This window comes from Symphalangus syndactylus, chromosome 10, assembly GCF_028878055.3.
Source record: "Symphalangus syndactylus isolate Jambi chromosome 10, NHGRI_mSymSyn1-v2.1_pri, whole genome shotgun sequence".
Lineage (NCBI taxonomy): Eukaryota > Metazoa > Chordata > Mammalia > Primates > Hylobatidae > Symphalangus > Symphalangus syndactylus.
In genome coordinates, this window is record NC_072432.2 from 100,424,082 (window position 1) to 100,439,586 (window position 15,505).

The 15,505-nt window shown below is 36.3% G+C and overlaps 1 protein-coding gene across 6 annotated transcripts in view; it reads right to left on the reverse strand.

Moving 5' to 3' along the window:
• Nucleotides 1–15,505, reverse strand: part of ARMC8 (armadillo repeat containing 8) — a 115,614-nt gene that overhangs the window by 52,665 nt on the left and 47,444 nt on the right. For 5 of the 6 annotated variants that reach the window (XM_055295297.2, XM_055295295.2, XM_055295299.2 and 2 more), the window contains 6 exons: nucleotides 12,931–13,011; nucleotides 10,672–10,747; nucleotides 10,484–10,574; nucleotides 8,496–8,556; nucleotides 6,040–6,240; nucleotides 2,251–2,346 (listed from right to left, as the gene is read on the reverse strand). In XM_055295297.2, the coding sequence (XP_055151272.1) occupies nucleotides 2,251–2,346; nucleotides 6,040–6,240; nucleotides 8,496–8,556; nucleotides 10,484–10,574; nucleotides 10,672–10,747; nucleotides 12,931–13,011 (606 nt within the window). The remainder of the gene's footprint in view (nucleotides 1–2,250; nucleotides 2,347–6,039; nucleotides 6,241–8,495; nucleotides 8,557–10,483; nucleotides 10,575–10,671; nucleotides 10,748–12,930; nucleotides 13,012–15,505) is intronic. The other variant, XM_055295301.2, reaches the window with a different exon arrangement.

The following is a 15,505-nucleotide window of genomic DNA, read 5'->3' on the forward strand; positions in this document are numbered from 1 at the left end:
AGTAGATCTACAGTCCTTTAAATTTCTTTCAGAGATTCTCCACTCATTAACTCAGTTTCTCTACTTATTGACTCAGTTAACTGAAATTCCATCTTGGCAAGCATAAATATGCATTTAAAAAAAATCAAACAATAAACATTGTACTTTAAGGATCTACACAAAAAATACAGTTAAGTTCATAAGACATAAGTGTAAACAAGAAATAAATATTTCATGGAGAAAGTAAATAAAAATCTACCCAAATATTTCAACAACAAAAAAGGAAACAGAAATGCACTCAAAAGAAAAGTGCTACTATTTATCATTTTTTATACACTGAAAATAAAATTTTTCCACGCCTATGGCCAGTCTTCAAGTAGATTTTATCACAAAATTACTTTATAGTTTCCATTTTACAATTTATCTCTTTAGTAGTTACTACGAACTGTAAATTATTCAAACACTTAATTTCCCAGAAATTAAATATCTTCCTTAAAATGCTATATAAGCCCCATTACATAATATCACAGTATCTTTGCTTTACCACACAAAAAACTATAATTAATAATTATAACTTTTTCTTTATTTGTCATCTTTCTACAGAAACGATCAGGAGTTAGCCTTACCAGGAAATTATACACATTATGAATACAACTTTTAATAGACTACTGATTAGACTGTCATGTTGCAAGTATTTCTAGAACATGATATCACAAATTAAGCCATTAATTCCAAAACAATAGTTTATTAACAAAAAAGTACAAAGAAGTACAAATGGACATCCTATTTCCCATTGTGGTCCACCTGTCTATCTACCTTTCAGTCCATGAGATGGCTTTTTAGAGCTTTAAGAATGGGTAAAATACTTCTTCTGTTTCTAATGGGCCCTAATAACCATCCCAAACCAAATAATTGTGTATTTAACTTATACAGTCCAATTTTTTAAAAAATGTTCAAATCTATTGTTATAAAAGCCTCTCCCCTTGCAATACACCAACGTACCTAAACTCAACATCGGTGTCAACATCCATAAATCACATATATATCATATCACTAGTATGTTTGCTTTGAAGTAACAGTTTATAAATGAAAACTTAGATGTACCAAAAATGATTTTCATAGGGATACACTAAAAACACTTCAAGTCAAAATATCTTGTTAACTGAAATAAAGTGAGGTACATGGAAACATTCAATTTATTAGTTGTGCTTTTTGCATTGATTTTAAATCAAAGCTACTCACACATCGAATCTTATTGCTATTACTTCAGTTTCTTCAAGAAATGGTTCCTTTTCAAGTTATTTCAACAAATGTAAGGTTGTTCCATACTCCTCTTTCTACAGGCCTGAGGAACTTCTCTGAAACATAGTAAACTCTAATACTTTGTGATTTCTCTCACAGTGCTCCTTACAATACTAACGCAGATGGGGAGATTTAGTAAATCATCATGTTCAGTAAATAATGACTAATTTGCTCTTTCTGCTATGGCTCCTCAAGACAGAACATGTGGTTTTGCTCTCTGATGGTCTTGAAAGCCTTGTGTAGAATTTATTAGGTTATACATGTTTTTGAGTGGTAAGTTCCAGCTTTTTGGTTTGTGGTAGGAGCCAAGTCAGAGCTTACTTACCACTATACTCCTTATCTAGAAGTATTCTCATCAAGAACATGAGTTCAGTGTTGAGACTAGGCTTTAGTAACATAAGGGTGCTATACCAGTGCATACATTTTCTGGGGAGCTGGAAAATTCAGATGACCACTCACTAAACATAAAATCATTATTCCACAAAGATTTTATTCACATTAAACTTGCACAGTAGCAAAAAAAATCAAAACATAAAACTAAGCCACATATCAAAGAACAATATACAATAGAGATTTGAATTTCTCAATAGCATTGGAAGGTATTTCCATAAATAACATTTACAATTCTAATGTTAGGACTTTCAAGGTGTCTGAAGCTTCACAGTGCTAGAATTGATTTTTATCAGAACACATGCAAAAATGTGCAACATAATAATTCATATTAATGACACAAAAAAAAGCACGCCAGTTATTTGTCATTCCAGCACGGCCATGCCACTCTATGTTCTAAAAACAAACAAACAACCCCCCAAATCCGGGTCCCATTCATTCTTCAATTATGCCTTTAGTCACTCTGCTTTATTATATTCAAACAGTCACTGTTAGTGCTCTTCACCACGACTTTCAGGTTGACGTCACTCCCTGCCTGCTGGCTGTCAGGACTGGGGGACGCCCCTCTCCCAGACTCACCTTCTTCCGGATGTCTTCATCATTTGCTCCAAGAGAGGCATAGAGCTTGAATGCAGCCTGGCGGAGTTCGTGAGCATGTTTTAAATCATGATCAAGCTATGGGGAAAAAAAGGATATGTTCCAACTCAGTCCATAAATTAAACTTTCAATAACATTAACTGAGTTGAAGAAAAAAAAAGTTAACAACTTTTAGATTTTAGTGAATTTCCCAGTCATTAATTACATTTCCCAGTTATTTTTGGATTCTGTTCACATAGGACTGAGACCTTGCAGTGTTCATATCAATGTGACCTAAAATGCACACAGTATGCTTCTATCTAAAAGTGAACACTACATTTGACACTGATAAATGAAAAACCATTGTGAATCTCTGACTCTGAAAAATTCAGTGTTCCTAAATGGTAGCTTTAGTGGCATTAATGTTTGCTTGCAGCAGCTCTTTGAAATGTTCTCCTTCAAAAGAAGGCACACCTACACTTCCCTAGCCCTAGACTACAGCTGATAACCTGAATGATATCGCAACAATGTCTTTAGGAGGTTCCCCTTAATTTTCTGAAACATTTAAGAGTAGTGCTGGCCTAATTTTGGCATTTAAAAAGCTTTTAGAAGCCCGGTGCGGTGGCTCACACCTGTAATCCCAGCACTTTGGGAGGCGAGGTGGACGGATCATGAGGTCAGGAGATCGAGACCATCCTGGCTAACACGGTAAAACCCTGTCTCTACTAAAAATACAAAAAAATGAGCTGGGCGTGGTGGCGGGTGCCTGTAGTCCCAGCTACTTGGGAGGCTGAGGTGGGAGAACGGTGTGAACCCGGGAGGCAGAGGTTGTAGTGAGCCGAGATTGCGCCACTGCACTCCAGCCTGGGCAGCAGAGTGAGACTCCATCTCAAAAATAAACAAATAAATAAAAATAAATAAAAAGCTTTTAGAAACAGAGAACCCATTGTGAAAACACTTAACAGGCCGGGCGCGGTGGCTCACGCTTGTAATCCCAGCACTTTGGGAGGCCGAGGCGGGCAGATCACGAGGTCAGGAGATCGAGACCACGGTGAAACCCCGTCTCTACTAAAAATATAAAAAATTAGCTGGGTGTGGTGGTGGGCGCCTGTAGTCCCAGCTACTCGGAGAGGCTGAGGCAGAAGAATGGCATGAACCCGGGAGGCGGAGCTTGCAGTGAGCCGAGATCGCGCCACTGCACTCCAGCCTGGGCGACAGAGCGAGACTCCGTCTCAAAAAAAAAAAAAGAAAATGCTTAACAAACCATATACTATGGTAACCATTATTATCTGTTACAGTTATCTGAGATTTATGTTGGGTATGGGTTTTTTCAAGAACATTATCAAAATTATCAGCATGAAGCAATTAATGGTATCTTTAAACATGAATAACTAATTATCAACTCTTCTATAAACTTGATCACCAAACTACCGTAAAAATAAAACAGAAGCATATTTTCAGGATACTTTCAATGACTGACTATGACCAAGTAACTACACAAAGTCTACCAATATTGTAAATAACCTCGTAACTAACAGCCTTAATGTAATCCAAATGAATACTACTTTTCCCAAAGAAGTTACTTTGGAAAGGTTCACTCATCCAATGATGTAGGTGTTGTTGCTCATAACATTCTGAGACCATCTTTTGAAACTTCCTAAAGAGCTAACTGGTATTATTAGCTAGAAAACACTGACAGTGGTATAGCTTGATCAATGATGACAATTTTAGTTGTCACTGACTGTGTGTGAAGATGGAGAAATTCAGTTGGGTAATATAACGTAGGTAACAAAAAATTCCACAAAAAGCAAAAGACAATATATATATTTTACATATATATATAATTTGGGGTGGCTCTGAAGGCAATTCTTAATAGTTCCAAAACTTCTGTTCAAAGCAGACACTGATGGATTATAGGAAGAACTTCCCAATACAGAATACTCACTTTGATAAGTACTAAAAGTATCTACTCTTAAAGTCTTAACTACGTTCTAGTCATAAATTAAGATATAATACTGACTTGAACTAATATATCATGAAAATCACAAATTTATTAACATGTGAAGATTTCTCTTTACGGGTCTATGTCTATACTTTTTGGGTCAGAAACCTTTGGATAATTCATCATCAAAAATAAAGATGACAAAACAAACTATTACTCAAGTTTGGTGTTAGGATGTCATTTTTAAGGATTATTGTTGTTACAGTTTTACTCTGATGGAAATGAAATGGAAAAACTAACAGAAGGGATAATCTACATACTAGTTAAATGATTTGCATATGCATAAGCTACATGTTCTTAAAATTATGTTTCCTTACTCTCATGGCCATCAAAACATTTTATTTGCCTTCCTGGGGTGGTCAACTCAGGGCATTCATGAGGCAGTAGCTAAGGGTTGCTCATATGTCTTTGTATTGGTAAGATACAGTGTCAGTGTGAAAAAATGACCAGAAGGAAAACAGACAAGACAACTGGTTAAATGTATGTAACCCATCACTTCTACTGGAAAAACACCACTACTGAAAGAAGAGCAGACACATAAGTTTAAGACCCAGAGGGTAGAGTACATTACTAATACAAATACCAGTGAAGGTTAATTTAGGCCCTTCTTAAGACAGAGTAAAGATATACCCTTAATAGTTTGCTTTAGGCCGGGCGCGGTGGCTCACGCTTGTAATCCCAGCACTTTGGGAGGCCGAGGCGGGCGGATCACGAGGTCAGGAGATTGAGACCACGGTGAAACCCCGTCTCTACTAAAAATACAAAAAATTAGCCGGGCGTGGTGGCGGGCGCCTGTAGTCCCAGCTACTCGGAGAGGCTGAGGCAGGAGAATGGCCTGAACCCGGGAGGCGGAGCTTGCAGTGAGCCGAGATCGCGCCACTGCACTCCAGCCTGGGCGACAGAGCGAGACTCCGTCTCAAAAAAAAAAAAAAGTTTGCTTTATTTTCAAAGTTAAATGCCAAATGAACAACTGCCTACCAAATGAGGTTTTCTGAAACTCAAAAGCATGAGGGAGAGCTCAAAAGGAGAATAGTTACCATTGGAACCACTGGCATGAAAAATACAATTATATTCATGAAACAGTACTGGCTACTAATTAAGAGGCAATGTTCTCTCTACCATGACCTCCTTGAATAAACTTTCTCTTACAGAATGTTCATCTCCTATGCTTAAAGAAATGGATAGGGCAAACAGGCTGAGATGCAACAAGTCAAAATAAATATCGATCTATTTTAAGGAACTTAGGTTTTCGGAAAAAGCACAATTTGGCCTTTTTGGTCCCAAATTCGAGATTAAATGATGCTTTAGCTGTCACTAGCAGGCCCAAAGCACAGTATGAAACTGGAAAAAAGAAAAGATAGGCAAAAGTAACAAAATAGAAAGACTGTGGTGGAAAGTAACATTGGACAACTTAGTCTCCTGGAACAAAAAGATTACTTCTGACCTAAAGAATGAGAATATAACAAGAGATGATTCCATGACCAAGAATAAGATTATACAGTTATGTCAATAACCAGCTTGCAGAATCCACTACTTTTGAGGTTTAGTTGGGGAGTTAGGATGCAATTTTCTTTATTGCTTATCTGCTCAGTAAAAACTTTCTGACAATAAACATTAAACAATTTGGATTCAAAAACTCACAAAGCATTATTATCTATGTTACCAAAGATAAAAGATCCTTTATTTAAAAGGGCTTTAAGCTGTAGTTATCAATTGGTTCAAAACTGTGAACAATAAGAAAAACTTTATAAAAATCTCCCTTGAGCTGCTAAAAAAGGAAAATAACATACCCTTTTAATATCAGTGATGGCACTCACTGAGCTGGGATACTTGAAATAATCAGCAAGCATGGCAATGAGGTGATCAGTTATGCTAGCGATTCTCTGTAGCTCAACATCTGGTTCAATCAGATAGGCAAGTGTCTCAGCTCCTTCAACTCTCTCCTCTAGTAATCTCTCCTTACTGCACATTCGAACCAAACAAGGTAATGTCTGAAAGGTAGTGAGATTAATTATTTGCTTTTTGATAAAGGTAAAAGCTTAAGCATAAAGTGACTGAATCAACTCAATAGCTTTTATCAGGAGTAATGTTTATGATCAAATATTTCCTTTACTGACTTCCAGAGAATAAAAGATATTTTTAAAATGCAAAAACAAGCAAAATTCAGTACAGATTAATAATTTGTACTGGCACACTAAACTCTATTCATACGTCAAAGTATATTAATACAAATTCTAATTAGGCTTTTGGGACTGATAAGACAAGTTTTATTGTACAACTTTGTAAAAGACATTTAAGAATCCCTAACAAATCATGTCTGATGGTTCTGCCCCATCTATCTATTTATTTACCTAAAAGAGACCCAGCAGTTTAATCAGGAATGATTTTGCCTTAGGAAAAGTATGCTATCTCTTCATTAGTGAGTAATGTGGTTTATTTTTTGGTTTGGGGAGTCATACCTACAGTTGCCAAAACAAAATACAGCTTTAAAACTGTAGTGATCTTACCATTACTCAGATTCCACCAGTTCTACTACAATGCAGGTGAAATGTATCACAGTTGCTAGGTCTTCCCAAGAACTTGCTGGAATTAGCAGTGGTATCCACAAGTCCAATTTTACTTCTGAGGTCCCTCAAAAATCTTGGCACTGGTTTGGTAACTTATCTACATTAGGTTCTCAATAAAAATATTACAGACATTTACTATTTCTTTTTCTTTTTCTTTTTTTGAGACAGAGTCTTGCTCTGTCGCGCAGGCTAGAGTGCAATGGCGAGATCTTGGCTCACTGCAACCTCTGCCTCCTGGATTCAAGCAATTCTCCTGCCTCAGCCTTCTGAATAGCTGGGATTACAGGCACCCACCACCACTCCCAGCTAATTTTTGTATTTTTAGTAGAGACGGGGATTCACCACGTTGGCCAGGCTGGTCTCAAACGACATTTACTATTTCTAAGCCTGACGGATCCACTTGAAAGGACAATGTGGAAGTAGAAATTGAAATGTTATCATTATAGAAAGTCTTCCTCAAATACTGCAGGCAACTGTGCTTTGTTCTTTTATACATAATAAGTTCCTATTATATCTTTTACCACAGAACTTGGCACTTCATCGTTCACTACTAATTTCCTATTAGGCTAGTAGACACTTTACAATTCAACCCTAGGTTTCCAAGGGGAAGGCCCTATTCTTTTTTCCCTAACATTACTAGTTACTAATATTTGTTGATACCATAAATTCATGAATTATTTAATCTAATGCTCATGACTACTACGTGAAGAATATACTACTAATATTTTACCAACACAGAAAAAGAGGAAGGTTAGAGAAGTAAATAAATCAAGATAACTGCCATGGAAGTCTGTGGCACTCTATGCAGAGTTGTTTACTTAGGGAGTCTTCAGATCTCATTAAATTAATTCTCTTCCCCAAAGACTAAAGCAAATATTAGTCTTCTTTGTGCTCTTTTATCCTTGGGATCACCTTTTGAACAATGATAATGTGAGATCTCATATTTATAAAAATGACACATCAATTTATTTATACTTAATTTTTTATAGCTAATAAGACATTTTAATGTATTTAATATATTGTTATCCTCACAATAACCCTGTGCATAGATGAGCAGGAATTATTGCTTCAATTTTCATAATCTGGAGTCCGAGGCATCAAAAGAATAAAGGATGTACAGTCAGAGGTGGGAGTGCTAAAACCAGAATCCAGGTTTTAACAGGACTTTTAGGGCTGGTCTTTTCTCTAGGCTTTTCTAAATTCAAGTTGTATATGACATATCACAATGACAATGCTTGTTTTCATGTGTTATCTACTTATTCTCTTTCATTATGCCTTTTGATTATCAGCTATGAGAATGATATAAAGTCTTTTTCTGCTAAAGTGGCAAATCGTCTGCCTCTGAAACTGTAATACAAATTTAATGACAATCAAGAACGAAATATATTTTCTATTTCACCTGAATTGTACCCTTTTACAATTTCCACATCCTCCTAATTACCATAAAATGAAAAGCTGTGACAATGAAATAATTATTTCACGTTGACTTTCAAAACACATCTAAAATCAATTTTTAAAAACTATATGACATCCACTGAAAAGAAAGCATTATCTTTCAATATTATTCTATGCCATGCACATATACCATAATGATAAATGTATAAAATATGAATATCAATACTGATATTTAACACATAACTGGATAATTTTCACATTTTAAAGATAATTAATTAGCTTACCTTTAATACAATACAGTTATCATCTGTCCGAATTGCTCCAGCTCTACACATGTAAGTTAAACTGGAATAAGACAGCAGAAAATAAGTTTTTGCTTGGAGTTTAAAGCTTTAAATGAAAAATTATTTGCCTTTAAGATTTTATTAAAAAATCGAAAACCAAATAGTATCACTTATCTTGAGGGTGAAGATTTTGACAATTCGCTTTTCGGAGGTTCAGGCAATTTAACAGTCAAAGAAAACTAACTGACAAATACAGATGGTAAGCCAGATATTTAAAAAAACAAAACGAAACAAAAACCTACCAAATAGTTTTAAAAATAAATAACCTAATGATGAACACATTTTTAGGCTAGGTGCTGGGCACATGTTGTATTCTTTATACTTCAGAATTTCCCATAATAAAAAGGGAAAAATGTTCAAAATGAAACATAAGATTAACACATTATCTCAGTTTAAATGAAGTTAAGTTGGAATATTCTAACTCCAAATGCAGTAGAAGTATCACAGAAGAGGCATTTAACTTGTAACACAGCTATCCATCAGAAATGAACTGTTCAGAGGTTAACAGCAGTGGCTTTGGGAACGAGTCAATAATTTGGTTCTACTGAAAAACAATTATAAGCTGCCTTTGAATAAGAATATAGTTAATTTGTATTCCCTAGGCGCTGAACATTAAGTGCTTCAGAAATTTAAATTAATGAATTTCCTTTTTGATTACATTCCTTTAGCAAGATGGGGGGAAAAATTAAAACATCTCATGTTGGCTTCTACAGAAAGTTACAAACAAATAGGTAAAATTATTTTACTTATATTGTAGACGGCTGAAATATTTGTAGCTGTTATTATCTTGAGGTTTGTTACCATATTGTTTTTCTGAAACCATTTACTTGAGAACATTACCTTACTGACAGAGGCAAATGCTCAGTTTCAAAGACAAAAAGCGAAAAACAATACAAACAAACAAAAACCAAACAATTCATGATACATGAGTAATTCATTGAAAATGCCAAATTCTCACCAAAATGTTAGAACCACAGCTTAAATACTAAGATTAGACTTAGCATAGAACCCTACACAACAAGTGCTCAACATATCCATTCATGTATTGATAATTACAGAACATGCACTGAATGTTTACATGAGCCAGAAATTGTGCTAATAAAAACTCTGCAGCCGGGCGCGGTAGCTCACACCTGTAATCTCAGCACTTTGGGAGGCCGAGGCAGGTGGATCACGAGGTCAGGAGTTTGAGACCAGCCTGACCAATATGGTGAAACCCGTCTCTACTAAAAATACAAAAATTAGCCAGGCGTGTGGTGGCATGTGCCTGTAATGCCAGTTACTCAGGAGGCTGAGGCAGGAGAATTGCTTGAACCTGGGAGGCGGAGGTCGCAGTGAGCCGAGATAGTGCCACTGCACTCCAGCCTGGGTGACAGAGTGAGACTCCATTTCCAAAAAAAAAAAAAAATACAAAAAAAAAAAAAAACGCTTTGCATAAATATCTTCTAAACCATCAAAACTTTATGAAGATTTTGTGTTTTTTTTTTTTTTTTTTCCTTGAAAGATGAGGAAGCCATGTTCTCTGAAATCATCCCTTGGTTATCAACTTCAACTAATTCTCATCCATATTTCTATATCTTTATATTTCCCTGGCTAATACTTAGCACAGTATATGTTGGTTAAATCTAATCTAATTCAGTATTATTTCAACTGAAGTACAAGGACAGTAGTTTGAGGATGTAATAAAGTAATTTTCTGAAGACAGTCTCAGATGTTATACGAGAGTTCCTGTTCTGCATATTACTAGTAATAAGCTGAGTATAAAAAACTCACATCCATTTAAGAAAATGTGGGATGGACCCCTGACTTTCAAATTTCAAAATCTCACAATAAAATGGGGATTGGAAGCAAGCAAATTTGGTTGTCCAAAAATACTCTAAGATATTGATAAAGCACTGTCTTTCTTCCCACATTGTCCTGACTTTTACCATTTTGCTGATGTGAGCTGCATCTCAATAGGCTTATCCCTCTGTAACATCTTCACAAAAATCTGTGGTAACAATTCTCCATCAACCAAAACTAGAAATAAAACAAACAACAATGATTAAAGAAATTCTTTAAATCTACAAAGTTCATCAATTAAATCATGTAGGTGCCACTGAAAGCTCCAGCCTACCATTTACCAGGGTCATCGATACCTGGGGGTTTTCAAAAGCTAAAACTGAGAAACATTTCAGTGCTTGCATTCGAACCTGTAAAAATAAATGAACAAACAAAAAAATGCATTTAATTTTGCAAATGCAAATTTTAATGTCTCAGAATCTAAGCTCTTCTAAAAACTTATGTAAATCTGCTTAAAATACAGGCCTCAAAGAAATAGCAATAACACCTGTACAGCTGAAGATACAGTAAGTTAAAATTAACTATAAAAGTTAAAACTAAGTTTGAATAGAAAAAAAATGAGGAAGTAGCAATTTAAATTTAACTAGAGAAATCCCTAATCAAAGTTAAAAGAACACTATACAAAATACAGTTGGTAAGACAAAGAGAACTTAGTAACAATTAATTACCAAGTGGCTTTCAAGGTAAATAAAAAAAATAGAATACTTTTATGCATGGATTGGAGACAGGGAACAGAAGGAGAGGAAACAATGTTACAATAAAATTTAAGAAGCACTAACTTTTAAAATACCCATGAATTGTGCTACTATTCCTCTCAAAACTACGTTACTGGTTTGGGATAATACCAAAGGCCCAATCTCTTAACCATATATAACATGCTTTGCAATTTCCAGAAACTCCTAAGAGATCTGTTTTTTAATTCTTTCCATTCTAATCCAATCTAATCCTCACTTCTAAGTCTGAGTCTACACCTGATGTTTTCATGTGGAACCTGAGGTTGACAAGCACTCACAGGATAGGTAGCTGGGGTATGAAGAAGCCCTGCCCCTCACTTGGGCAATGCTCTGCAGCACTAGCATGTGCCCACAAGAGGAACCTAGAATGTATTAATGGCACTTTGGTAATACGGCAAACCCTGGCAGAAGAGTAATGTTACCAGACTAGTCCCCTTTCCACAACCTGTAGGTTTTTCAAATCATTATAGTAAATAAGGAAGTCTAGTGCAGAAAAGATAGGAGAAATGGAGGAAGAGCTGGGGGAATTAATGAAGCTAGAGGAGATGAAGTAAAGGAACAATAAACAGCCACCCAGACAACTGTTTCTTGATGTGCAAGTGCTGACTGGTTTAGCCTCTGCATGGCACAGGAAAGAGGAGGTACCTCTCAGTATATATTTATTTCCCCTGCCTCTGGCTAGTTTGAAGTTAGTTCCACTCTTCATTCCTATCCTATGAGCTCTTTACCAAGACTAAACTAGATAACTGAGGTAGGGAAAACATACACATTAGTAGGCCCTACCTGAAATAAATTTAAAGACTAAAAGGACAGGCTGGACGCGGTGGCTCACGCCTGTAATCCCAGCACTTTGGGAGGCCAAGGCAGGCGGATCACAAGGTCAGGAGATCGAGACCATCCTGGCTAACACAGTGAAACCCTGTCTCTACTAAAATATAGAAAAAATCAGCCAGGTGTGGTGGCAGGTGCCTGTAGTCCCAGCTACTCGGGAGGCTGAGGCACGAGAATGGCATGAACATGGGAGGAGGAGCTTGCAGTGAGCCAAGATCGTGTAATTGCACTCCAGCCTGGGCAACAGAGCGAGACTGTCTCCAAAAAAAAAAAAAAAAAGGACTAAAAGGACAGAATGGAGTTACTGCAAGAGGACAGAAGACAAAAATGACTGCTTCCCTGTTCTGCAAGTAACTCCTGCAATACCCAACTCTAATGTTACACAATTAAAGACTACATGCCAATATTTGCTACAACTTGTAGATGGACAACAATGAATGGCCAAGGTTTTAACTCAACACCTGGTAATATGACACTGATTGCTTTCATATATAAAAGAAAATTTAATTAGTTAAGTCTGAAAACTCTTTACTTTTTAACTCAAAATACAAAACATAACACATTTTAAATGTTGATGCATATGCGGGAATATGCTAAGTCTGAGACACTGTGGTTAAATAAAGGTCTCAAATATGAAATTCAATTCTTTCTTGACATAGAAAGCCACTGCTTCTATACTTCAAGGCATCATGGCACTGGTAGCTATCCAAAAAAGATTTTAAATCTATTTAATGGGTGCAAATCAATAAGAACTCATGGTACAACTGTATCCTAAAAAAAAACAGAGATGCAAGGGCAGATTTTTCTTTTTAAAGGCATTCTATAGCTAAAATGATGCCCTGTAACATTTTACTGATAAAATACTACTTTTGATCACAATTATCAAAGAAACAATAAAAATATGTGGGTCTCTTTCTAGAAATCACAAAGAAGGTATATAAATCTGGCCACAATTTTTAACATCTTACTTTGTAGGACAGTGAGGTTAGTAGGTGAGCAATATTCTGAACTGCACCATGGTTAAATAAAATTGTTTGATGATCAGGCCCCTGTAAGAAAAGAGAATACAACAATATATTTAGAAGAGTAATGACTCATTCCAGTAAAACCACATTTACTTAAACGTAGAAAACCACATTCACTACAGTATAGAATCCTGTTACTCTTTGCTTAAATAAACTCAAACCTCAAAAAGCAGGGCAAACACTGTGTTTAGTCCTGCAAAGGGCTACCATATCTTAACTCATTCCAGTTCTAGAAATGCTGCCTCTTTACCTCCTAGAAATATAGAAGTGGGCCCAGAAGCTAGTCCCCTGCAATTATTAAACAGAACGCCCAAGTCCTCTGCAATTATTAAATGGAACGCCACCACAGCAATAGAGCATTTCATGTGCACATTATTGCCCTATGCCCACAGGAAACAGTGGCAGAGTCATTCTTACAACTTAGAACTGATGAGCTAGTCAGGGTAACTCTAAAAATGAATTGTAAAAGGAACTGGACCACAGACTAACCTACCTTAACACATCAGGAAGGTCTGAGTAACGCTATAGTGGGAAACACAACACTCCATAACTGGGAAATGAACAAAAATGTGTTTTGGTTTCCATATTTCTATCTCATTTTTCTTTTTAAAAGTATCGGTTCAGCCAGGCGCAGTGGCTCACACCTGTAATCCCAGCACTCTGGGAGGCTGCCGCGGGTGAATCAGGAGGTTGGGAGATCAAGACCATCCTGGTCAACATGGTGAAATCCCATCTCTACTAAAAATACAAAAATTAGCAAGGTGTGGCAGCGCACGCCTGTAGCCCCAGCTACTCTGGAGGCTGAGGCAGGAGAATTGCTTGAACCCAGGAGGCAGAGGCTGCAGTGAGCCAAGATCGCGCCACTGCACTCTAGCCTGGGCAACAGAGTGAGACTCCATCTCAAAAAAAACAAAAACAAAAACAAAAACAAGAAAGTATTGGTTCTTAAAAGAGTAGGAAGGTAAAGAGATAGGAAAATGAAGGTTTTTTTTTCATCAATTCTGTTTTCTACTAATCAACGTACTAAAGAGCTTCAAAGTGACAGAAGCTAAAATTAATGCAAAGCTTCAAATTTGCCATAATTCTTATTTCATTCATTTTATGTCCAACCTTATCCAATCAATTAATGAAAAATCAGCTAAAGCCAACACACGAATGATATTTCATGCTTATCATCATTCAGAAGAGAAAAATATCACAAAGGTAGGCTATCAGTCTGGGCTCACCAAACGAAACCAGTTATTGGTCCAGCAAGTGCTCTCAAACCAATTTCTCCAACCCACTGTTTAAGCAAGTAACAACTGTTGTGAAGATGCTCATTCTTTCTTGAGCCAAAACACCCATCATTTGAAGTGGGGAAATTAGCTTTCATACTTCTGAATAGCACAACCATCATATTCTACTTTATAGGTAACAATCCCAAAATATTTTATGTATTATTAAAATAATCTGTAAAAAACTCAGCAATTTCTCTTTTTCCATACATTTTCTAACTTTGAGTTTCTTATTTTTAATCACAATACAGTATTCCACAGTTTGCTCATGCAAACCCCCATTGTATATTTTAGGTAGTTTCTAATGTTTTACTGCTATAAGCAGTGTTTTGTTGAACATTATTTGAAGTTGCATCTCACTACAGATCCTGAGGTTATGAGGATAAATTCCCAGAGTAAAATGGTGTGATATTGTTACATATCCATCCAGAATGGTGCAAACCTGTTTTTGTAATAACTGAAAATACTAACATTCTCAGGGCATTGGTTTTAAGTGTGCTCTCTTTCCTCCCACCTCGTCCATGCATCATCTGCAGTTGTAAGTATAGGTACTACTTACTGGATACTGGATACCAGTGCCAGGCACTGCTCTAAACACTTCACATGCATTTGTCTCATTTGAAACAAAGGAGTCCTTGGCTTATAAACACAGTGGTGAAGACTGAAGCAGGGGAGCCAAAGAAAACAGGGGTCTCGTAAGGATTTGACCCATTTTTTCTTACCTAGTTACTAAATCATGAAGATAAGCCAAAATTAGCCTCAGCTTATGTCATCACACTAAGGCTTTTTAAGTTCCTTATCAATTTTGACAACCCAGTTTAGACACTGGCAGAGCTTAGCAAAAGCTAAGTAGGCAGGGTGCTGCCTCAGCCTCTTGCACCTCATTGTTTTTCCACCTCTATCTGCAGCCAATCTGTTCTCCTGCCTTAAGGTGACCTAATAGATTATATTTTCATGACATTTTATACAGCAGATACGTAAATATATTCTTCCCCCATTTTAATACAAATGGTAGAATACTATATACACTGCTCTAAACCTTTTCTTCCTTTACAATTTATCTCAGAGATCATTCATATCAGTACAAAAAGGGTTTTCTCATTTATCTGTTGGCCTTACTCTATTATATGAATGTTCTAAACTTTAACTAGTACCCTATAGTTAGACACTTAGATTGTTTTCCATCTTTTACTAACATCATTTCAGCATATACCCATGTGCTTGTAACTTTTTTTCTAAGATCT